The following is a 25171-nucleotide window of genomic DNA, read 5'->3' on the forward strand; positions in this document are numbered from 1 at the left end:
GGCCACCCCAAAGAAGTTCTAGCGGGGGCTAGTACTAATATTAGGCTTAATTACCAGCCATTAGTAGAGCATATGGGCTAAGCTCTTAGTGCCAAGCCCAAAACAATTTGCAACAAGTCAACAAAGGGCCAAGGTTGCACGTACGTATGCATCCGCACTGTCGACTAGACCTAAAAAAAGTCACGTATAATCGATCAATGCACACGCACGCATAATCACACATTGTGGGCTTGTGGCAACTTCCTAAGCTCCATGGTTTCTGCGCTGACGCTACGTGCGACGTGCTAGAAGGCTAGGGTTTGATCTCGATGGAGCACTTGAACATCGTCGCCGGCCGCTAGTCGTCGGGCCGTCGCCGTGGCTTGTCGTATATTGAGTGTATGGACCACGGTCAGATGGGCAGCACGCCGGCACCGCCGCACCCAATTTCACTAACTTCGTCCTGTGAACCAGAAGCAGAGGTATTATTATGTATATATGCATAATATTGTGGCGTCATTTTGATTAAACAAACAAATTCATAAGTTGTTAGTAGTTAGTATATTTTTTCGCTTGTTAGATCAGCTACAGATTACATATTTTCGCAAAAAAAGAGCTACAGATTACATATTTTGTTTGTACTAATGTTAGGTCATGATGAGGAAGACACCACTGACAAGTAATATTCAAGCCAATTGATGCAAACTCTAACTCTACGGTTCAAGATGAAAATCCAGCTTGGGAGATATGATGCCATATAGCGACCTACTGAACATAACAGGTAAAGCTTGTGTGTATCCAATGGTTGATAGATAATTGCGATTGTTCATCATTCTCCGGGTATCAATTGCAACTACGAATCATTTTCAGTAATTAAACTTATCAAGACACGTGTGTGTTAAAAAAAATGGGTGACGGTTATTGATTGCATGGTTCTATACATTGGGAAGGAAATAGTTGCAAAATTTAACATTAATGAGATTATTGATTTGTTCGATTGCCCACGTGGGGGGTGGGGCGTAGCTATGCTTCGGACTAGTAGAAATGTACATACACTATTTATTGAAAATTGTTATGTTACTTGTTCGGTATAGCTACAATATTTAAGAATTGAAATATTTGTGCTATGTCTCATTTGTGTTTCAATATCTTCTTCTGCCCCCCCCCCCCTATGTTCAAGTCCGGGCTCCGCCCCTGAGTGTACCACCGGATTCTCCTTTTGTGCATATATTATTTTTTGAGACAATTTTGTGCATATAGTAGGTAGCCCCAGTTATGCTCCGTCTGGCCGGAGATTGATTTCCCAATACCTCACATGCTCATTCCAACACAAACAAAAATCTGAAAGCACACGTACACACATATGAAATGTTTTACATTGCCCAAAAAGTTCATATGGCGAGAAAAATGCTACTTCATCGCATTTTAGACAACTATATTTTGATTGTGATATGAAGTAAGAAAGGAGAAGGCGTCAAGTGTTTACAAATGTTTCATGGAGAATCAATATTAAGTAACCATATGGTGCTAGTTGGTGCTATAGTTGTATTGATTATTGATGAGAACATGGAAACATGAACCGAACACATGAAAGTGAGTAAGAACCACGAAAATAAAGCATGTTAAAAAGCCTTAGTCTATTATCATTACTAGAGTTGTGACACAATTAGCAATGCTACCGGGAACCACTCATCTAGCAAGGCCAATACCAAGATTGGCCATTCATCTCTTATCATCTGTCAAGAACCATTCATCTAGCATGCTACGACATAGCCGTTGACATCAGGGAGTTAATTACGAGAACACATGAAAAATAGTTTGCATCATGGAATATAATGTTTAAGGCACGTCACATGTCGCGGTTTTGGAGTGGGAACCAACCGGTTGTGCATTGTTTTCATCCTTCTCTGTAACATGTGGGAGAAATCACAAATTCTAGTCGTGAGGATTTGAATCTTGATAGTGAGATTCTACATCCAATAGTCGACCCAACTAACTTATGCTAAATTTCTAGTGATGCACCGGTGATGTTTTCTTACTTTTTTGTGACAGATGCACCAATAACCGAGAAAAGTAGAGGCACCTTGAGTAAACTTGTAATGAAATGTTGCATTTTGGAAATGTTGGCATATATAGATGATCAACTGATATAGTTTTTCATGATAAAGCCGTTCTTTATTAACTCATAATGAAGCATCAAGGGGATAAAAATACAATGAGTACACACCCAGTCTCTACATTATTAAGATACATAGATCCAACACCAACACACATACACGTGCACACATTACCACACCTACAAAGAGTGAAGTCATACAAGACTAAAGTTATGCCCAGGCGTAGGGAAATAAAAACAAACAAAAAAGAGTAATATTAATCCTCATCGGGGTGGTGTCGGGAGACAAGGAAACGGCGGTTGCAATAAAGACCTCCCACAACCAATGAACCCACAAAACAAAACATCTCCAAAAATGATGCCCTCGAGAGGGAGGATGACGCCATCACCCGATCCGGGGATTTGGATGGTGTCGAAGTCCTGCCGATGTCAACAGGCAACGAAGTGCACTAATGTTGGCGCTAACTCTTCGTAAGCATTGCCGCCAATTCTTGTGGAACATGGATGGATTGTGGAGGTTTTGCCTTTGGTACGACGTGCATGTAATGGCATACCTTTGGTAGAGCAGAACAAGGTATTCTCTTTCCTGTCTCGCATAAAATCTGCCAATCTGGAGAGTTCTCAGGAAAGTTCCAAGTAACTAGTTGAGTATTAGGTTTTTGCGGCAGTATATCTTCTCGGCCATTTACAAGTTTGCAAGTGGATATATAGCTGTACATTTTATGGAGTTGTTAGCTGGTGAATTGTGACGTTTAATTTGTTCGTGTTGGAGCTGCTTCTTGATGGGATTAATTTTTCTTTTGCAAAATCAATGTATTTGTATTTTAGCTCTAGTTTCCTTTGTTCCAAGAAGGGGAAATGTAAATATTCATATTTTGGCTAGCTTGGAGGTGCAAATTTGTGACCCTAACATTCTCAAACCCTCTTTCGTTCAATCAAATTAACTGGTTTTCTAAAAATAATGTGATTTTGAATACTTGTTTATTTGATTGAACTAAAGAGGTTTAGAGGGTACTCTTTGGGTCACCAATTTCATCGCTAGTTTCAAGCCATATTTGTCTTTGTTCTTTGTCTTTGTTACTTTGCACTCTTGAGCTTCATCATTTCAGTAGAAGGAAATGAACAAGTATTGAAAAATAGTTGTGCTCTTTAATTATCAGATAACTAAGAAATGCTTTAAATTGCGCCCTCGTATAGATCTGAAGACCAGCTTCAGCTTGATGCTTACTAGATGCACTGCTTAGGGACATCTAACCGTGCCTTCTAATTCTTGGACGAGAAACCCACATCTGCCCTAGTATGAAGAGTAGCGGAAAGCCTTCTGCACATTAAGTTTCAACTGGTCGTGGACCGGTCTCATCCAGCGCACCACCGAATTCTTTTCATGCGCATATAGTAGCACATTGGTCACACTTCATTCAAGTATGCCTCCAAAAGACCATCCAAAGTGGCTAGAAGGTTGCGCTTGAACCGATTCCGTAAAGGTACACCTTCATGTTGGAAGCATGACTGCATATCTCCAACGTCTAGGATATCAAATTCCCAATACCCCACATGCTCATTCAACATTTTGCATTGCCCAAAAACTTCGTATGGCAAGCATAGTGCTACTTCGTTGGCATTTACATCATGTAGTTAGAAGCATGTATTTTGACTCTGATATGAAGCACCAGAAGGGAGAAGGCATAAGGTACTTATACATGTTTCACGGAGAATCGATATTAAGTAACCATATGATGGTAGTTGGTGCTATAGTTGTATTGCTTATTGATAGGAACATGGGAGCCTGTACATATGTTTGAATTAACCACGATATGTGGGCCGTCTATGGATCGTATACACGGAACAATTCCGACTAGGACTTGTAGTAGGCTAGTGAGCTGCTATAGAATCCCAGGTTCCCCTACTTTGTAAACAATTCCAGATTCAAAAGGAAATAAACAAAGGAGCGGCACATCGCTGTTGCCATCAACAGTTGTGCCATATAATAGTTGTGTACGTGCATCTCACTGTATATGCTCGACTGTCCGGAAAGTAATCAGCAGCAACTAGCTTGTATGTGCGCATCGCTCAAAAGTACTCAGCGCCTATGTCGTCAAGGTCGGGCATGTGCCAACAACATATACATGAAAGTGATTAAGAACCACTAAAAGAAAGCGTGTCAAAAAGGCGATTGATTTTTCTTAAAAGGAGGTTGAACCCCCGGCCTCTGCATCAATCGATGCATGCGGCACAATCAGTGTAATGCTAGCAGGAACCACTCATTTAGTAAGAACCTCTACAAATATTGGCCATTCATCTGCCAAGAACCACTCATCTAGCATGCTGACATATCCCCATTGACATCAGAAAGTCAAGAACAAATGAAAAAGAGTTCACATAAAGGAATATAATATTGCACGTGCGGTTTAGGTCATGTTTTTGGAGTGGCAACCAACAGGTTGTGCACTGTTTTCATCCTTCTCTATAACATGTTGGAGAAATTACAAAATTCTAGTCCTGGGGTGACGGTACAGTATACCGGAGGTGGCCCATCAGCTAGGAAGCTCATAATTATAAATGTATTAAAATTTATGCTTTTTTCCCATAATTAAACCAAAATATAATTCAAATATTTCACTTAACTTCTTGGTCACATTTGATTTTTTGCGCCACGACCGCCATCCAGTACTATTTTTTAACATAGTACTACAGATGTTACGGTGTTTTTGAACAGTATTAATTTTTGGCACATGGGTCTACGTGCACCGATTTAGCAATTTTTTAAAAGATATTAGAAAAATTGAGTATTTCTAATTTTTTTATAGCAAACATGGTCTAGCGTTACATATCTGTGTAAAGTTTCATGACAAAATGCATTATGTGAAAATCCTGGCAAAAAGACAAAATTGCAGGTAGGAAACATGAGAATAGCAACTTTTCTGTTGTACCATTTTTGTTTTAATTCAGCCAGGATACTATGTGTGACAAAACTGCAGGTAGGCACATCAGCCCTAACGGGTGGGCCAACCCCCTGTCATCAACATGTTTAAGTTGCCCAAACCGGTTACCCTAAAATTGGTAGGTTTTTGTCACGTGCCTGAAAAGTGGTAGTTTTCGGAAACACATGCCGCAGTTGTGGACGCGGCGTTTTGGTGCCCAGGCCCAGCTGCACTCGAAATCGCGCGCGTCAATACCTGGCTCGGGATGCGAACAATTCCAGCTGGAGCGTCCGAAGCGAGCGGCAGAAATTCGGGCGTACGCGTGAATACCGTACGAAACAGTGGTGAATGCGTGGGGACGAAGCGTAGGGAAGGGACGGAGGCCACGGGATGGCGCGCTGGGCCGTGGATAGGACGTGAACCTTTTTGCATATAATGGTCCAGGACGGAAGTCTCGCTTGACCGCTATCCCCGCTCTCTTCTCGTTCTGCGGCTGTTGGTTGCGGCGGCGCTCGTTCTCTGCCGTCGACGGCGAGGGAATGGATGGGTCTGGTATGGAGTTCCTGCTGGACACCGTCGACAGGTTAGTCTGTAGTCTGTACAGATCTATGAAATTGCTTTTCCGATTTCCTGTGCAAAGCTGTATGTCACGCAGGAAAACTCTGACGAGCTGTATTTCAAATGTTGGGTCTGGTATGGCTGAAAAGGTCGGAGAAGATGGCCCAGATAGAGCGCGGCAGTACCGGAGCGCGGGAAGCTGTGCGCCCTCGCCGTGATGCATCTCCGACGAGGTCGGTGCAGTCGATCGACAGAGTCAATCCAGAGGCCCCTGGCTGGACTAAAAGGTGTGAAGTAAAAGCCCCCTTGATTGTCAACTGTTTTTCTTCAGCTACGTATGCCACTTTATATGCAGAGTGCATTTTTCTTCAGAGAAGTGGTTTACCTTGTTAGTCATTTAGCGTACAGAACCACTGACATTAATCTACAAGATGCATCTGAGATGACTGACCTGAAAATGAGCATGTACGTTTTAAAAATTCAGGCTTTGTCTAGGGAGTGCGCCACCGGACCGGGCACCATGTCCTTCTCGGATGAGCGCTCTGGAGCAGTCGGTTCGCAAGTATGCAGAGGAACCTGATAAGAGTCTAGTACTTCCTGAACTTGGCCTCAACTTTGATTCGTCGGGCGAGGCCTACGATTTCATAATTTGTACTATTGGGAGATCGGTACTGGAATAAGGTCCACCTAGAGGACAAACTGCATGCAGGAGATCGTGTATGGTTGCTCGGTGAGTATTGAAGTTGGTGCCAAATTTTAAAAGTTCATATTGAAGAGAGGGGAGCGCCCAAGAAACCACGGAAGCCAGGACAATGCTAGAACTGCGGGATAGAAGGGCATTGCAGGAACACTTGCACAAGACCACTGGGTGTTGCTGACAAATGAGTTATGAATTTTCAGTTTCTAATATGTAGTGTTGTTATTTCGGAGATTTTCTATTGTGTTTCAGTTGGGCACTTCTCCACGCTTGTTCCTCACTCTACAACGGCGTGTGACATAGTGTATCGTAGCAAAAACTATGTTTATGATTGTCTGAACTCTGTTTGCTTAAGAGATTTGCTTACACATTACTTAAGTGGCGCGGGGGGCATACCGCAGGGTAGATGAGTCATGAAGAAGGGTAGCTGGGTTTCATTAACTCACAATTATTGTATAACTTCATTATAATTTTGAAAAACACACAATTAGTATTAACACGTTTTGCCATCTATTAAAATTTATGGTGCAATAATAATAATGAACTCTATAAATGTATTGAAATTGTCGGGCGTGCTTGCAGAAACGTAAGCATAATTTCCAAGAACACGTTGACAGTCTTTCAAGAACATGCCGATCATTTTTTCCAGACGTATGAACATTTTTCTAAAAAGCAGTTTGAACATTTCTTGCAATACACGCCGTCGATGTCTAAATGGATGATGAACAATTTTGAAAAACACGTTGAAATTTTGTTAATACACGTGGAACATATCCCGAAGGCATGCCGAACTATTTATCAGATGAACAAAAACTTTGTCCCAGCAATTTTGTTTCGTTTCTTGAGGGCAAAACAAAACTGACAATAAAACTTTCTCCTTTTTTTTGAAAGACAAAAAGAGCGAGAGTGGCCTCGGGCCACCCACGCGGCCCGGCCCGGCCCGGCCCGTTCCAGTCGAGAGCATTCCTTGCTCCGGGAGCGTCGCTTGTGTCCTCTCCATCCACGCTTCACTTCCACCTCCACAGCGAGAGAGAGAGTGAGTTGGCGCCGCGGATCCCCAAAGCCCTAGACGGCCCTCGCCTCGCTCCGGTGGCCATGGAGGCCTCGCTGCTCCTCCGCACCGCGCGCCGCCGGGAGCTCGCCTCTCCTCTCGGGACCGTAAGCTCCGCCCCCTCTCCCCTCTCCTCCCCTCCCCAGTGTGCCGGCCGTACTGCTGCCTTTTTGTTTTCTTGAGCGATCGTCTCCGGCAATGCGGGGGATTTTGGTGCCCGATTCGTGCCGTGATCCCGCGCAGATTTGGTCGGATCCAGGCAGGGGCGGCTGGCCGTTGGATTATGCAGGTGTAGCGGCGGTATCTTAACTTCAGTAAAAAGCTCCCTCTTTTTTAAGGCTTGTCATTCAATTGAGGTTCCACGATTGGAAATTGGAGCAGCGATTTTGACTCGGTTGTAGCCCATGGCTCTCTCGTGGGATTGAGTATAATGCTATGCTCCCTAGCTAGGATTGGATGAATGGCTGGGAGTTGATTCAGGGCAGGATGTCGTGGTGGGTCTCTCTCGATGGAGAGTGGGATGGGATCCGACATACTCTGAATTTCTGGAGTGAGAGTGATTTCATACTTGCTCCTGCTGGTAATTGTGATGAGGAGTTGTGGGAGAGGTAGTCGAACCTGGCGTGCGGCGGCCGGAGCAGTTGCGTTGTTGCCGTTCGAGAACCTCTGCCAGCGCCTTCGTCGCTTGCATTGGAGGGCTCCCCCGACTCGGTTCCGTACGGGCAATGTTGCCATTCTGCCTCCTTCCTCCGCTTTGTCGCCGTCGGGCCAGGGTTTTATGTTACCTCAATTTCAGATACTATGGGGCTATAAGCACCTTAGTATTTGGGACTGACATGTGTTGGGGATATTATTCTAGTCTTATTGGGTAGGAGGACAAAAGCTGGCCTTGCTGCACACCTATTTGGTAGATAAAAACCAGTCAGATAATAAGAGGATTTAAAATCATTTGCTCTGTTGTATCGTGAATGTGCAAAAGGTCATCTCCTAAAAGGTTTGACCGTATCCAAACATAAAGTCTGGCTTTCCCTTCCACCATTTGTAGCAATTAGATGCATATCATCCTTTGTAGGGCTGAATATCGTCTATGTTATTACATTGTGCCGTGCGGCTTTCTAACTATTGATTGTTCATATTGAGCTGGCTGCCAACTTCCAGTCAACATATGCTGCGAATGTGTGCTCCAGATGGGGTGGTTTTGCAAGAACTTTCAGGTAACCATCTCATTTTCACTGTATATAAAATTTGGTGGAGATCCTTCAGTATGTGCATGTGTAATTCTTTTGTGCGCTTTTGTTCCTCAGTGCAAAGCCAACTGGGAATGAGGTCACTGGAACTGATTCCGGAACAACTAAGTCGTGTGGGGTTATGGAGGGAAAGGTGCGTGGCGGTAGCACTCTCTATTTACATGTTTTATTCTCTGCTAGTTAATTTTGTACCGTGTATCATTTCTTTGTCTAACCTACAATTGATCTAGTATTTGTAATGGATACATGCCACTGCCTTGAGTTTTAGGTGGGGCAGACAGATTACACCGATGAAATGTGGACCAAAGACCGGGAGGAGATAAAACGCATGAAGGCAGAGTACGAGGAGCACATGAGGACTTGCCGCAAGCAGATGGATGCGTTTTTTGAACTTGAGAGGTATCAAATGCCATTGCTCGCACTGACAATTAAGCAATTACGTCTATGAATTTACCTGAGATAGTCATATATATGCCTGCAATGAGATCGGTCAATCGATTGGACTGTGGAATGTCGTGTATGTGTACAGTAGTATCACTTGAGCCCAAGTCCCTTAGCAGCCAGACCCACCTAAATTGCTAACTGTCTGACGTCAAGCCAAACCCAAAGCCATGTACAGCAGATATAGCCATATAGGCTCCAGCATCACCTTCAGGTCTCTCAGCTTCTCCACCCCACTGAGCTTCTTCACCCCACCTAAATTTCTATGAATTTTTATTTTTATCTTGGAGCACTGATATTTTTTTGTCTGTCCCGAGCTCCTCCTATGTTACATTGCCATGAAACTTTGCACGGCCACATAAAACTTGTTCACCTTCGATGTATAAAAATTTCATTTTTCATTTTTTTTGCTATTGTATTTGATTTTACTGTTCATCCGAGATCAGATGTGCTCGTGTCCAGCTATGTATTTTCGTATTTAGAAGTTTTCTCAAACAAACCTTTTGACCAGGAAAATGCATACCAAAGATTTTGGGAAAGATACATTGAAAAGGAAGATCTTATTTTCTTTACCAAAGTTCATATGCCAAGTTTACAAAGTATATTTTAAAAACAGAATTTTTGATGCATCGAGTGGCAACAGACAGGTAAGTACCCAGGTTACCACTTAGCACGAGTGGTTAGCTATATAAAAAACAATGAGAAAAAACTATCCATCCTTGGAAAATCCGCTAAAAAATGAAGAACGCCAATCATCTTTTTTTTTTAGAAAAGGAGGATGTACCTCCGGCCTCTGCATCTGGAAGATGCATCCAGCCATTTTATTAATTATACCCAAAGACCATACACAGTGATACATCAATAAGAGTGAAGCCACCATCTTGGCAACGCTGTTGCTATCCCTATCCCCTTGATGAAGGTGTGCCGAATGTCCGGGCCTAATACCAAACAGACATCGCACCAAAGGCGAACATTTAAAGTCGGATGCCCCATCCAAGCCACTACCTGGATTGGGTCACACACCGGTCCGTTACACTCCCAGTGAGCACCGCACGCTGCGAGGGCCGTCACCTCCATCTTCAATCGATCCATCCTCAGAGCAGAACTGACGCACCGACCTTGCCAGGCCTCTCTGCCATCGACGCCACCATGACGCAAGACAACCTCCTCCTCCTGCGCGAGTCCATCTCCGCACATCGGACGCTGAGTCACCACAGCGCCATGCCGCCGAGATCCGCCGCCATAAATGAGTGAGATGACGCACCGCTCCACCAAAGAATCCGTCCTCTGGTCCCTCGATCACGTGTGTACCTCCAAGAATGACTTCCCCAAAGGGGGAACGACACCAGAGCGCTGCCGTCATCCGATCATCCGATCTAGGGTTTTCCCCGAAGGTAGCAGAGAGTGGCCTTGAACTTCTCCACGGCGATGCCTTCAAGAAGGGAACGACGCAGATAGCGCCGCCACCGCCGGCCTTGGCAGTAGCCGAAAGCAAGTTTTCACCCAGATCTGTTCGAAGGAATCCAACTCCAGTGCACGGCCGCCTCCATCACCAGGCTGAGCACACACCGCCGCCGGTACCTCCACAATGCCCAGAGGCCACGAGACTCGCCGCCACCACGTCTGACAGGCAGCCACGGCCTGCCCGAGCACCCCCCAGATCCAATCTGGGGTCAAGAGCCCTAGGCCGCAGCCGCTGTCAAGGTGGCACCACTAGACGGGGATAGGCCCTCCACCCCGCCGCAAAGCGAGCCGCCGCCGGAGCTTCGGAGCGCCGCGCCACCAAGCCCACCGGGAGCGACTGAGCCGCTGCGAGGAAGAAAGGAAGCCGCCCCAGGGGAGAAGCCCCGCCGCCGCCGGCACTGCCTGGCTTTGCCCAGCGGTGGCTCTCGACGGCGGCAAGGGGGAGGGGAGGATGGAGGAGGGCCGGCGGCGGGGGGTGGCTAGGGTTCCCCCATGTCGCCTCCGAGAGGGACGCGGGGGACGAGGATTGTCGCCTCCGTGTACAAAACGCCACCATCGACATTGTGTTTCAACGTGGTAAAAGTACCAAAGAGGAGAGGGAGAGGGAGTGGTGTGGAGGACCAGTACGTTATAGGTGTGTTGGCTTGCGGCTGTGGAGCCGGCCTGTCAGCCCTCAGTCAGACTGCCAGGTAGTTAACATGTTGCCTCCCCAACTAGTCGGTTGCCCACCACCAGCCTCCTAAGGGCATCTCCAGCCGCGCCCCCAGGAAGGCCTCCCCAGGCGTTTTTTTTGCGCCGGCGCCGAAAAATCGGCCCAGTCGCGCCCCCAGGAGCCCGATTTTCGCCAGCCTGGGCCGAAAACAGCGCCGGCGGACCCAGGCCGAACCCGGCGCGCTGGGGGGCGCTCGGGGGCGCCGGGCGAACTTTTTTGCCGCGAAAAAGCCGCGGGCCCGCCGCGTCAGCGACACGGCTCTCTTCTCGGCCCTTCGTCGTCCTCATCGCCTCGTTTCCCGCGGCGAATCAATGCCAAAGCTGCCGCGCTGCCGCGCCGGTCAGCCTGCGCCATTGATGCCTCACGGGCGGCGCAGTGAAGGCCGGATGACACGCGTCCCTCGCCCTCCCTCGCCCGCCACGCGTACACACGGCGGGCACGCGTACGGGCGGCGCCTTGGTCTATATAAGACGCGCCCCAGCGAGCTCGGTGATCTCACGCTCTCTCGCCGCCGTCGTTCCCCCTTTCCTCTCTCTCGCCGTCTCCAGTTCATCACCCATGGCCGAGCGCTTCCCAGGCGATGGCACGGCGGCGAACGGATTCGGCCGCCGCCATCTTCACGAGGACGAGGCTCGCCTCCTTTACGAGGCCGAGTACCCGGTCCCGCCGGACATGCGGGTGCCCGGGGCGTGGAGGATCAGCGCCGGCGGCGTGCCGGTGCCCCCGGTACCCACCGGCGCGGCGCGGCGCGCGGAGATCGCGCGCATCCGCTCAAACCTGCCGCGGGCGGGGAGAAAGGGGCCACGGTACGTCCTCGACAGCCCGCTCTGGGACCCTTATTTCCGCCGCCGCCAGGCCCAGCAGCTCGAGGCCACCAACGGCGTAGAGCCCTCCGGCAGGCTCAACGCCGCCGGCCAGCGTCGGTGGTGGGGCGTGCCCGAGCGCACGTTGGAGGCCGTCCTCGAGTACATCGAGGGCGGCAACACGCCGCGCCTCGAGTACCCCGCTCCCCCGTCTTTCTCACGCCGCCGGGGAAGCTCCTGGACCCCGAGGCGCATGGAGACCGGGGGGTCCTCCTCTTCGTCTGGCGGCTCGCCCTGCCTCCGCCCCGTCAAGCCGGAGCCCTAGGGCACGCCGGTCAGCGCGCGCACCCGTAGCTCCGGCGTCCGCATCGGCGCCAACGCCTCCCCACCCACCGGCCGCTTCGTCCTCGTCGAGCCCAAGCCGGAGCCCGTCCTCCCCGCGGAGTACGAGGAGATAGCCCGGAGCGGCTTCTCCGACGAGGACGCCCTGCGGTGGGCGCGGGATGACTACCTCCGCGACGAGATGGTCCGGCAGCGCCGGGCCCTGGAGGAGATCGCCGCCCGCAAGCGTGGGCGCGAGGACGAGCACGGCGTCGTGGTCCTCGACAGCGACGACAACGACGACGCCCCCGAACCATCCAACCCGCCGCGCCAACCGGGGGAGGGATGCAGCAGGGACGGCGGAGGCGTAGGCGGGGGAGGCGGCGACGACGACGACGGCGATGACGACGTTGGTGACTACACGCGGTTCTACAGTCTCCTCGGCATGTAGAACCGCGTGGGCGGGCGGCGAGGGAGACGGCAGGGGTAGCCCGCGGTAGTTTTTTTTGTTTTTTTGTAAAATATGTTTAAGTTTGAACGAACTCGCCGATGTTTGCGTTAAATTTGAGTCATCTTTGCGCCGTTTTTGATTTTTTTGACTAACCGTGGGCGCCGCGACTGGGGGGCATCACGCCCCCGGTGCGCGGTTTAGCGCCGGTGCGCCCCCAGGGGGCGATTTTTTGCCCCTCCTGGGGGGCCAACGGCTGGAGATGCCCTAACCTGCCAACCTGACTTTGAATCTCCCAACTTGTCAACCCTTGCAAGTAGCAGCTGCGTAACAATCTTTCTCCACTTGCAGACATCCATTCCAGTACTTAACACACCAAATTGTGAATTCCTGTGCAGGCGCGATGATAAGAAACTGGCAAGGCTCAAGAAGAAGCTGGACAGGGTCGAGCGCAGATGCAATGTCCTCACCTTGATTTCCATCCCTGTGATAGTTGTGGGGATCCTTCATATGCTGTAGAGTCCGGCATCAGCCTCGGATTTTTAGTGGTTTATTTAGGATCCTTGTTATGTTGTAGAGGCCGGCATCACCTATCTGGCTAGGTACTAGTGTGATATCTGTATGATTCAGATTCAAGAACCTGAGAAGGAACAGATTCTCGTCCACATCCCAAGCTACCAGCTGCCGTTTCGTAGCTTGCCAAAAGGCTGGCAATGCTAACAGTTGCCAATGGCAACACTGCAGTGTCCAGTTAACCACTAACTTAGTGTGACCAATGACAGACATGAACACTAACTTACTGTAACTAGAAAACCAGACATTCAAAGATCTGACAGAAACACCAGCTTCTTGTGTGAACGCCAAGCAACTGCACCCACAAACTTCAGTAGTTACCACTTACCACTAACTTCAGACTTGACAGTAAAGACCAAAATTTCAGACTTGACTGTAAAAATTCAGACTTGCAGAGCACTTGGGCACGAGGAGGACCTGGAGGAGGAGGAGCCGTCGTCGTTGGGGTCGACTTCCGCAGAAGCCGCCGCCGTCGTCGGTGAGTCACCGAAGATGTTGAGGAGGGCCTCTTTTTAGATTAGGCTTGGAAGGCACAGACAGAAAATATAGCACTAGCATTTATCACAAATGTTTCTTTAGCACTGCATTTCTTTGTCATCAGTATAAAACTTAGCACAAAACATTTCTTATTCATAAACTTTAGCACAGAACATTTCTTTGTCATCAGCATAGCACTGCATTATCCAAACATGTGTTTGTCACAAATGTTCACTCCATTTAGATTGAATTCAGTGTGAGTATTTATCAGAGAACAATTCAGAGAGGCAATCAATGTTATGGCAGCAACAGCAAGATAACAGGGCCGAGGAGGAGCAAACCCTTGGTGTTGGTGTGCTTGGCGGTGGATTCTCAGAGCGCGCCGGTCCTCCAGTTCCATGTAGCCGCAGCTTGCCTTGAGGTGGTGGTGCTGGATGTGGATGCTGAGCGCGACGAAGGCGGCCGGCCATGTAGCCACGGCTGAAGGAGACGAGCTCCTCGCCTGACGACCGGCAGCAGCAGTCCCGGCCGCCGCTGCAGATCCGCCTCCTCTCTACCTTCTCGCATCAGCCGTCTCTCTTATTTACTGAGGCTTCTAAATTAATTCTTATTTTCAGATTCAAATTTTTTGGGTTTCACGCGCCATCTTTTCAGCCCCTCACGTGTACTACTGTTTTTATTGAAAGATCCTCATATTTCATTTCCATCTTTTCAGATCCTTACAGCTACCAAATTTAGGGTGATAGGTTAACTGTCAATTTTTACTCTTGAACAAAATGTTATAGTGACTGTTGTGATGATCTTTTCTTCAATTTTTTTGGTGATCACATTTTTTTGCCCCTCACGAGTTCTGCTGCTTTTACTGGCCAGTTCTTTTTGGCAGCTTAAAAAATAAGCCGCCTCCTCCTAGCTTCTCGCATAATCTGTCTCTCTTATTTATTGAGACTTCTAAACTAGTTCTTATTTTCAGATTCAAAATTTTCGGATTTCACGCGCCATCTTTTCGGCCCCTCACGTATACTACTGTTTTTATTGAATGGTCCTCATATTTTCATTTCCATCTTTTCAGCAGGCCCGAGCCCATGGGGGTGCAGCCTGTGCAGGCGCACAGGGCCCCCCGTTTTCAGGGGCCCCAAATTTATACGCAGCAGTACTACTTCTCTCCATAGACGGGCCACTTAAATTTGGATCTGGGCCGATATTGCCTCGCGTCCGGCGGCTCTCGCACGAGTGAAGAGCGAAGCAACGAGGCGTCCCTTCGTCTTTTCTTATGGCGCTGGCGGCCATGGACGCGGCAGGTTAGGGCTCCTCCAGTTCTCCTTCCATGCCCATGAATCTCTGGGCTCTTGTCGAGCAGCTCCGTTCCAATGCTGAAAGATTCTTTTCAGGAGTCAGGAACATAAGGGCAAGACCAGGAAGGAAGGCAGGAACGGCCAAACTGCAGCCGGCAGGAACGGCCTGATTCACCTGAAGGCAAGGAAAGTTTAGGCCATCACCCGATCTCTGAATTTTTAAGCGTCGCCGCATCAAGAACCGGTGATTCCTTGAGCCCTTGACTCTGAGTTTCGATTTCTGCCCGCTTTTTAGTTATGCTAAAATCTTGTAGTTAATTTAATTTTTTTTCATTTATTATGCATCTAGTACTGCAAGATTCAAGTCATCTTTATTTAGAAAACATGAATCTGGTTACCAAAAATGTGTGAAAAAACAAAAAAGATAAAGGATTTAACTCGAAAGGAGATATGAATAAGTTTGCTATAAAAAAACACAAGTGTCCTCCTGTAACCGGTCACTTGATCAAGATTACGCAGGTGGTAAGAATGTTAACATTGATCCTAGACCTAGAGACGGCCAGATGATAAGGCCTATTTTAGAGTTTCGCACAGGGGCCTCCGATTTTACTGGCTCGGCCCTGCTTTTCAGATCCTTACAGCTACCAAATTTAGGGTGGTAGGTTAACTGTCAATTTTTACTCTTGAACAAAAAGTTATAGTTACTGGTGTGATGATCTTGTGTTTTTTGGGAGAGAATTTCTAATTTCCTCGGTGCAAAATAGTAGTCATGTATATCTCTACTAAATAGCATGTATCAACATACTAGTTTACTATTATTAGTTGTGCTTTGGTTTGACAGAGAGGTGCCATTTTAAAGTTCGATAAGCAAGATTTTACAAAAAGGTCCTCATATATCTCATTTCCATATTTCCAGGTCCAAAATTTTAGGATTTCACGCCTCATCTTTTCAGCCCCTCACATATACTACTATTTTTATTGAAAGGTCCTCATCTTCTCATTTCCGTCTTTTCAGATCCTTACAGCTACCAAATTTAGGGTGGTAGGTTAACTACCAATTTTTACTCTTGAACAAAAGGTTATAGTGACTGGTGTGATGATCTTGTGTTTTTTGGGAGAGATTTTCTAATTTCATCGGTGCAAAATAGTAGTCATGTATATCTCTAATAAATAGCATGTATCGACATACTAGTTTAATATTATTAGTTGTGCTTTCGTTTAACAGAGAGGTGCCATTTTAAAGTTGGATAAGCAAGGTTTTACAAAAATGTCCTCATATTTCTCCTTTCCATATTTTTAGATCCAAAATTTTAGGATTTCACGCCTCATCTTTTCAGCCCCTCGCGTATACTACTATTTTTATTGAAAGGTCCTCATATTTTCATTTTCATCTTATCAGATCCTTGTAGCTACAAATTTAGGGTGGTAGGTTAACTGCCAATTTTTACTCTTCAACAAAAAGTTACAGTTATTGGTGTAATGATCTTGTGTTTTTTCGGGAGAGATTTTCTAATTACTTTGGTGCAAAATCGTAGTCATGTATATCTCTAATAAATAACATGTATCAACATACTAGTTAAATATTATTAGTTCAACATGTACCAACATGTACCAACCATCTACATTGAGTTCGAACGTGGTAAAAGTATCAAAGAGGAGAGGGAGAGGGAGTGGTGTGGAGGACCAGTATGTTACAGGTGTGTTGGCTTGCGGCTGTGGAGCCGGCCTGTCAGCCTCAGTCAGACTGCCAGGTACTCCCTCCATCCGAAAAAACTTGTCTAACTTGGTGCTAGATACATCCATTTGACGGACAAATTTTTCCGGACGAAGGGAGTAGTTAACATGTTGCCTCCACAACTAGTCTGTAGCCCACCAGCACCAGCCTAGGAACCCGACTTTGAATCTCCCAACTTGTCAACCCTTGAAAGTAGCAGTTGTGTAACAATCTTTCTTTACTTCCCAATTGCTACCAAATTTAGGGTGGTAGGTTAACTGTCAATTTTTACTCTTGAACAAAAAGTTATAGTTACTGGTGTGATGATCTTGTGTTTTTTGGGAGAGAATTTCTAATTTCCTCGGTGCAAAATAGTAGTCATGTATATCTCTACTAAATAGCATGTATCAACATACTAGTTTACTATTATTAGTTGTGCTTTGGTTTGACAGAGAGGTGCCATTTTAAAGTTCGATAAGCAAGATTTTACAAAAAGGTCCTCATATATCTCATTTCCATATTTCCAGGTCCAAAATTTTAGGATTTCACGCCTCATCTTTTCAGCCCCTCACATATACTACTATTTTTATTGAAAGGTCCTCATCTTCTCATTTCCGTCTTTTCAGATCCTTACAGCTACCAAATTTAGGGTGGTAGGTTAACTACCAATTTTTACTCTTGAACAAAAGGTTATAGTGACTGGTGTGATGATCTTGTGTTTTTTGGGAGAGATTTTCTAATTTCATCGGTGCAAAATAGTAGTCATGTATATCTCTAATAAATAGCATGTATCGACATACTAGTTTAATATTATTAGTTGTGCTTTCGTTTAACAGAGAGGTGCCATTTTAAAGTTGGATAAGCAAGGTTTTACAAAAATGTCCTCATATTTCTCCTTTCCATATTTTTAGATCCAAAATTTTAGGATTTCACGCCTCATCTTTTCAGCCCCTCGCGTATACTACTATTTTTATTGAAAGGTCCTCATATTTTCATTTTCATCTTATCAGATCCTTGTAGCTACAAATTTAGGGTGGTAGGTTAACTGCCAATTTTTACTCTTCAACAAAAAGTTACAGTTATTGGTGTAATGATCTTGTGTTTTTTCGGGAGAGATTTTCTAATTACTTTGGTGCAAAATCGTAGTCATGTATATCTCTAATAAATAACATGTATCAACATACTAGTTAAATATTATTAGTTCAACATGTACCAACATGTACCAACCATCTACATTGAGTTCGAACGTGGTAAAAGTATCAAAGAGGAGAGGGAGAGGGAGTGGTGTGGAGGACCAGTATGTTACAGGTGTGTTGGCTTGCGGCTGTGGAGCCGGCCTGTCAGCCTCAGTCAGACTGCCAGGTACTCCCTCCATCCGAAAAAACTTGTCTAACTTGGTGCTAGATACATCCATTTGACGGACAAATTTTTCCGGACGAAGGGAGTAGTTAACATGTTGCCTCCACAACTAGTCTGTAGCCCACCAGCACCAGCCTAGGAACCCGACTTTGAATCTCCCAACTTGTCAACCCTTGAAAGTAGCAGTTGTGTAACAATCTTTCTTTACATGCACACATCCTTTCCGGTACTTAACATACCAAATTGTTAATTCCTATGCAGGTGCGGTGATGAGGAACGGGCAAGGCTTAAGAAGAACCTGGACAGGATTGAGCTTGTATGCAATGTCCTCACCTTGATTTCCATCCCGGTGATAGTCGTGGGGATCCTTAACATCATGTCGTAGGGGCCGGTATCAGCCTCGGTCTTTTAGCAATTTAAGGATGCTTTAAGCCCTCATACTTGTGAATTTGCGAGACTATTACGCTGTTTTGGCTCTGTGTAACCTCAGTAGACCTACTTAATTGCTATGCTAAGCACCTGCTGCACACCTAATTTATGGACGGGAAGTTTACTGCTAAGGGGCGAGCCCTTCCTTTGTTGAATATATCTGCTGTGCTGCTGTGGGCTTGTATATAAATGGAGTCAAAGACTGTTGTTAGTCTGTCATATATTGGCACCAAAATGCAAACAGACCCTGAGCAGAGGGATGCGGCGTTGGCCTTGAGCGGCTCGACGAACGCGACCAGCGGCCGTGCGTGCTGCTGGACGGTGCCGTTGTCCAAGAAGACGAACACCCCGATGACGTGACGACTGCTCCCATGCTTGCGGCTGCTGTCATATCGTGGTACTTCACAGCACATGTCTCGGGCTACTTCCACGGCTAGAGCAACAACACTGCACTAGTTACATCAGAAGGTAGGTTCAGAATTACAGGGTGAGGAGGGAGTTTCGTCTTCAGGTTCTGCTCATTGCGTCCAGCTCGGCCCCGTGAACTTGACGTTCGGTCCAAGGGTAGGGCTGGCAATGGTACCACCGTCATAAATTTTGTTCTAGTAGAATTAATTGATGTTGAATCACTCATGAACATTCCTGGCATCGACCTCACAAGCATACATACAGATATATCATTATCACTACGTACGGCTCGTTCATCGCGTTTGCAAGTAGGCAACATGCATGATGCATATCCGAGACTACATGCCAATACCTACACATGTATTTATTCCCCTTGTTAGCATCTCCAGCAGCTACACAATAAATCTTCCTCTATTTTTATTGTTTCTCATGGTGTGTTGTAGCAAATTTCAAATATATCTACCCCAATATACTTCTCTGTTTGTGAATGTATTTATCTGCATGAACTTCTGTTGTGCATGTGAATGGTCGTTTTCTTGTTCTTAACCTCTAGCTTTAGCCTAGAATTTAAGATCTTGCAACCTTGTGTTTTCGACGATACATGAATGGTTATATTCTTGTTCTCAATTTCTACCTCCGGCCTAGAACTTATCTTGTTTGGGTGGACCTGGAATGCAAGACTATCTAACAAATGGGCCACATCTGTTGGTGGGTCATTTTTATTTTATTTTTATTTTTCACTTTTCGCCTGCATCTCTCTCTCTCTCTCTCTCTCTCTCTCTCTCTCTCTCTCTCTCTCTCTCTCTCTCTCTCCTGGGACGGTGCCGAACAAGGAGCCGGCAAGGCGCAGGCGGATGCGGCGACGCCTGACCCCTACCCCTATGACGGCGGTTGGCCGACTGCTGACTCGGGAGGCTACCTGGCACGTCCAGGGGCAGGGGCGGCAACGGGGGTTTGGGGGCACTGTGGCCGGCTCAGGCTGCAGCTCTTGCTGTGCGCCCGGGTGCAGGGGACCGGTGCAGCGGCACCGGTGTCTGGCTGACGACGGGGTGGAAAGGTGGAGCGGCGGCCCGACCGCACCCGACCGGCGACGCGGAGGGAAAGTGACGTGGAGGCCCAACTGCGCTCGATCGGCAATGGGGAAGGAAGGTGATCCGCCAACGTGATGTCAAGGACAGGGGAAGGTCAATCTTCCCCTCTATATATGCGGAAGTTGGGGCGTTTTTAGGCTCAAATTCAGAAAATCATTTGGTTTACGGAAACTGTTGTGTCAACTTCTCTATATATCGATTTTTTTTGGGACAGGAAAGCTGCTGGATATGCCCTTAAGATGTAATCTAGTATTGACAAGCGCCACGTACCAACCTACTTGCGTTGTTTCAAATTTGACAAGCTAACTACCTACTCGGCTACTCAGTTTGTTCCAAATTTAGTGTCTCTCTCATTTACCTAACGGTGAGTTGATGTCCAATATGCAACCATACACGCACGTACACGCGCGGTAGCATATGTATGCGTGCTATATTCGGAGGGAGTGCTCCAAGTCTTTAACACAATTGCATGCACTCTCGGTAGGTAATCGATCTATTCCTACTAAGCTTGTGACCCAACTTGGAAGCTATTAGCGACACTTTCTGATCGATCTTCTAGTTAGCGCAATAAATAGATGCAAGCTTCATGATTTCCTTCTAATTGTCTGGCATGCACATTTGCTCCTACTCTCTCCGCCCACCGATTAAAAGACATAAGAGAGTATCTCACCAACGTGCATTTCTTTTTCAGAAAACATTCAATCTATTCTTCTTCAATCATGATAGTACAATGAACACCATAAATAATAAAAATTGCATCTAGAATCATAGACCATCTAGCGATTACTACAAACACTGAAGTGAGCCGAAGTCGCGCCGCCGTCATTGCCCTTCGCTCACTGGAGCCGGACAAAACTTGTTGTAGTAGACAGTCAGGAACTCGTATATAGAGAAGACATAAATCAAAGCGCACGACCGAAAGATACAAGGTACTACTAGTGAGGCAACCCTCCCACAAAGCAGACACCTAAATAACTGGACAACACAAACGCATGCGACTATGTTACCGGAAAGAGTACATGAAGGACTGAAGACAACACCACACCACGACATAGGGCACCTAAGCTCCACGACTTTACTCGGGAGGATGACGCAAAGCGTCGAAATAGACAAAGGTTTTCACCCGGAACTCTGGCACAAAGAGGAGAACCCAAAAGACGGATGGTTGAACTGTGCTGAACTTTTGGTGATGTTTATATGTGAATTATGTCTGTTTGATATCAGTTTATTTGTTCGTTTCCTGTCAAATATGTCCATTTGATGATCTACATAGTACGAGTTTATGTTGCATTAGGATGGATATTGGGTGCCGGATATGAGATATGTGGCTGTGGACGCGCCGATTTAAGGATTACCCGGTCACTGTCCGCGGGCGCATATAGGGTGACGGATTTGGCAGGTCCGGCCATAGATGCTCTTAGTATCCCACTGCCATGTGAAGTTACATTTATATCCTTCCGGTAGTTCTCATAGTGCTACCATATATAGGGTTGTACATATACATGTACTATTTGCAAATGATGCCTCTCATATACGTATATGCTTGCACACCTGACAGATACCTGTAAAGCTAGCTAGTTCAACAGTACCATTTGTACGTCTATTCAAGGTAGCTGCTTCATGGTACTTATCCTCGAGCTTAATCCATCGATCGACTGAGCAGCCGATCAACAACCTACGAGGCCCGCTGGTATGTTATCCTGATCTCAATCCGTCTTCTGCCGGTATGTTATCCTGATCTCAATCCGTCTTCTGCATCTCTCACGCATGTATCCAACGCGACTATGATTAGCGCAACAGCTATACTAAATTGCCTGAATTTCAAATTTGGATATCTGGAATCCGAACGCCAGGGCGAGCATAGAGAGGCGTGGGGATACCCGCGAGGCCTTGGACCATGTGAACCATGCAGCAGCAACGTGGCAGGTGGAGGGGAGTATGAAGGTTGACTCATACAGGTAGGGGTGCTGGTCCTTCCGGAGAAGTCTGGTATCCAGAGGAGGTTTAGAGGGATGGCGAGCACGGCGGCAGCATGTCACTGGGATAAGGCTAGGGGATGGTGGGGCAGTCAGGCGCATGCGGGAGCGCTGCCAACTGCGGGTGACAGCAGCAGGCGGCCCCAAGGAAGAAAAAGACCGGAGGTTGAAGAAAGAAGACGAGCCGTCCAATTTCTATCCAACGGCTGAAAAAACTGACATGCCCCACATCGTTTTTCAGTCAACTTATCTATATATTTTTTATATTTATATAAATAGCTAGCCCCACTAACATAGTTTGCTCAACATGTAAACATGCCATGTCAGCATGGAATATGCACGAGAAAATGCCCACCACAACATGTAACTATGCATAGAAAAAATTCCCTAGCATGCAAACATGCATGAAAATTTTCATTCTATTGCACTATTCATAATTATATAATTTTACTCATATATATTATTACTCTAAATATATTAATTTTCCACACAATCAGATATTATTAAAATATATTGCAAAACATTCCCGCAACAATGTGTGAGCTACTAGTATCTTGTATAGACAAACCCCACTACAAGTTATTATTCATCACTTTCCTAGCATATGCTTCTACACCATCCAAATTTATAGTCGTTGAATTTGCTAGCTTGGTCAAGTAACATCCATCTGATCTGAATATGAGAATTTCTCTACCTTGCAACATGCATAATGGACTTTAAATGCCACCACATTTAATTTATGACATGTTCAACTTTTTATTTATTTATTTTGCTTTTTTGCATCTACAGAAATCCTCGCATAGTTTAAATCATAGAGTTAAATTTATCTTGTGTGCAATATTTAGAAATCAATTCTATAATTCCTCAGCATCGTGGGCGGGTGTCGTCTACTTAACTAGTTGTAGTCTTGTAGATGCATCCTCGATGTAGTATGACATTGATTTCACCACGTGCAAGAGAACGATGTTACAGCTAATGGAACAAGGATGGGTGTACCGGACAGCGCAGTTGTTCAATATATGGGAGATTCAGGCAGCGGTCCTCTCGAGCTTCGCAGCACATCTTGTCCTAGTAACACTCGCCGGTGCCCGTCGGCGCAAGGCCTCCGGCGTGCGGATGCTCCTCCTCTGGCTGGCGTACCAGCTGGGCAACTTCGTCGCGCCCTACGCCCTCACCAACCTGTCCCTCTGCGACCTATGTGCTGACGGTGGCGTCACGGATCGGAGGAGCCACCTATGTGCTAGTACAAGCATGTGTACATCGGCGGCGGTGGCGGCGGGGCTTTGATCCGGGCGTCCATCATCATCTTCGCCGTGGGTGCTACCAAGTACGCTGAGAGGGCATTTGCGCTATGGCGAGGCGACTTGGCCAACATCCGGAGCTCGAGCAAGAAGATGGGCCAACTGAGTAGATTCATCACTACTTGCTCGGGCACACTAGCGATCCGAAGTACAGGATGGGAGGGTTGTCTTGACGATGAGGATGCGCTGATGGTCGCGCACGCCATGCTCCGCTCTGCAGGCGTGCCATGGCTGATACTTCGGTCCGCGCGGACGGTGATACCCTCCATGTAAGCTAGGAAATATTTGCCACCAGCTGGGATAACACGTGCAAGGTAGTGGAGATGGAGCTCTCGCTCATGTACGACATTCTCTACACCAAGGCGGCCGTTGTCCACAACTGGCATGGTTACGGCATCCGTGTCATGTCGCTGGCAGCCATTGCTGCCACGACGGTGCTGTTTGGAGTCTACTACAGCAAAGAAGGCCAGGGCAAACCGGACGTGATGATCACCTATGTTAGGAATAATCTTGTTCGTATGATTAGATTAGGTCGAGTTGGAGTCTTAAGTAGACTAGGTTTAGGTTAATCGTGATCAACGTAGCCGTGTAATTAGCTAGGATGTTCTACTAGTACAAGGCTTGCACGTCCGTGTGTTAAATCGTCTTACGACTCAGGGCCGGACTAGGTTAGCTTGTACGTGTAGGTTTAGGTCTGCTTTGAGTCTGTTTGTGCTGGCCGGTTATGCATATAATTATGCATAGTCCTGCGTGAGTTTGTAACATCGGTGCGAGAAAACAGAAAATAAAAAGAAGAGAAACAAAGGGCACGACAAGAGCCCTTGGCTAAACAGTTTTTGCGTGTGCGTGTTCATCGTGATTTGATGTGATCGGTCCCGTGGTGAATTTCCAACAATTGGTATCTAAAGCTAGGTCGATTTGAAGCCGCGCTTGCCCCGGGGTGGCGATCTGCTAGCGCCTCGGGTGGGCCATGAAGTCCCTGGATGATGCGGCGAGGAGGAGGATCAGGCGATTGTCGTTCGGCAGAGCGCCATGAAGGAAGACGGCACGCTGTCGTCGGCAAGGTGATGGAAGACGATGTTGATGGGAGCAGTGGTGCCGAGGTGCGGTGCCGGAAAGTCATCAAGACCGTCATCCAGGGGAGTCTGGAGAGTCAAGGAGTCATTTGGGTTAGCACGGGCGGTCGGTCGGTCGTCGTCATGTCCAAGTGCTCATCTCTGTGAGAAGGCGTTGAAGATGAAGTGCCAAGGTCGTCTATGTGTCTCGACGAGAGGATCAAGTTCAACTATGTGGGGACGATAAACCAGTGAAGGTGAATCTCTTCAATGAGGCCATGTCTCTACATGAGGCTGGAGTGCATGGTGTAGTGCATAGGGTGGCGTGATCCACAAGGAGCCGGCATGTATCTTACTAGGGTGGATGGTGAAGTCCACCGGGTGATGTATTTCACGGGTTACTAGTAAGGCTGGGTAGTCCATGGCATATTTGATGCGATGCGTAAATTCGCCAAGTTGAAATTGGGAAGAGATTATTGCGAGCTATCAAGGCCGTCAATTTGACTTGTCATGGTGCAAGCGGATGAGTCGACAAGGGATGAACCGTCAACGAGTTAAGACTAGAGAAGCAACGAAGACGAACTGTCAAGAATAGGATGAGATTGTTAGGAATAATCTTGTTCGTATGATTAGATTAGGTTGAGTTGGAGTCTTAAGTAGACTAGGTTTAGATTAATCATGATCAACGTTGCCGTGTAATTAGCTAGGATGTTCTACTAGTACAAGGCTTGCACATCC

General features: G+C 46.9%; 2 protein-coding genes and 1 long non-coding RNA gene across 4 annotated transcripts; all 3 read left to right on the forward strand.

Annotated features, from left to right (window-relative positions):
* Positions 1–5489: 5489 nt before the first annotated feature.
* On the forward strand, positions 5490–6625 carry LOC119358738. Its single transcript, XM_037625170.1, has 3 exons — positions 5490–5599; positions 5724–5861; positions 6059–6625. The coding sequence occupies exons 1-3, from the start codon at positions 5556–5558 to the stop codon at positions 6252–6254; spliced, it is 378 nt and encodes a 125-aa protein (XP_037481067.1). The 5' UTR covers positions 5490–5555; the 3' UTR covers positions 6255–6625.
* A 655-nt stretch (positions 6626–7280) lies between these two features.
* LOC119352928 lies at positions 7281–14103 on the forward strand. 2 transcript variants are annotated; one of them, XM_037619521.1, is made up of 5 exons: positions 7281–7429; positions 8481–8536; positions 8627–8702; positions 8838–8968; positions 13719–14103. In XM_037619521.1, exons 1-5 carry the CDS (start codon positions 7367–7369, stop codon positions 13828–13830), a joined length of 438 nt encoding a protein of 145 aa, XP_037475418.1. In that variant the 5' UTR covers positions 7281–7366; the 3' UTR covers positions 13831–14103. The 2 variants fall into 2 exon arrangements, with proteins under 2 accessions (XP_037475418.1, XP_037475417.1); XM_037619520.1 differs by lacking the exon at positions 13719–14103 and adding an exon at positions 13157–13423.
* Positions 14104–14246: 143 nt separating this feature from the next.
* On the forward strand, positions 14247–18774 carry LOC119352929. Its single transcript, XR_005170272.1, has 3 exons — positions 14247–15106; positions 15197–15344; positions 18435–18774. It is a non-coding gene; the product is annotated as an uncharacterized LOC119352929 (long non-coding RNA).
* The last annotated feature ends 6397 nt before the right edge of the window (positions 18775–25171 follow it).

This window comes from Triticum dicoccoides, chromosome 2A (assembly GCF_002162155.2).
Source record: "Triticum dicoccoides isolate Atlit2015 ecotype Zavitan chromosome 2A, WEW_v2.0, whole genome shotgun sequence".
Taxonomy (NCBI): Eukaryota; Viridiplantae; Streptophyta; class Magnoliopsida; order Poales; family Poaceae; genus Triticum; species Triticum dicoccoides.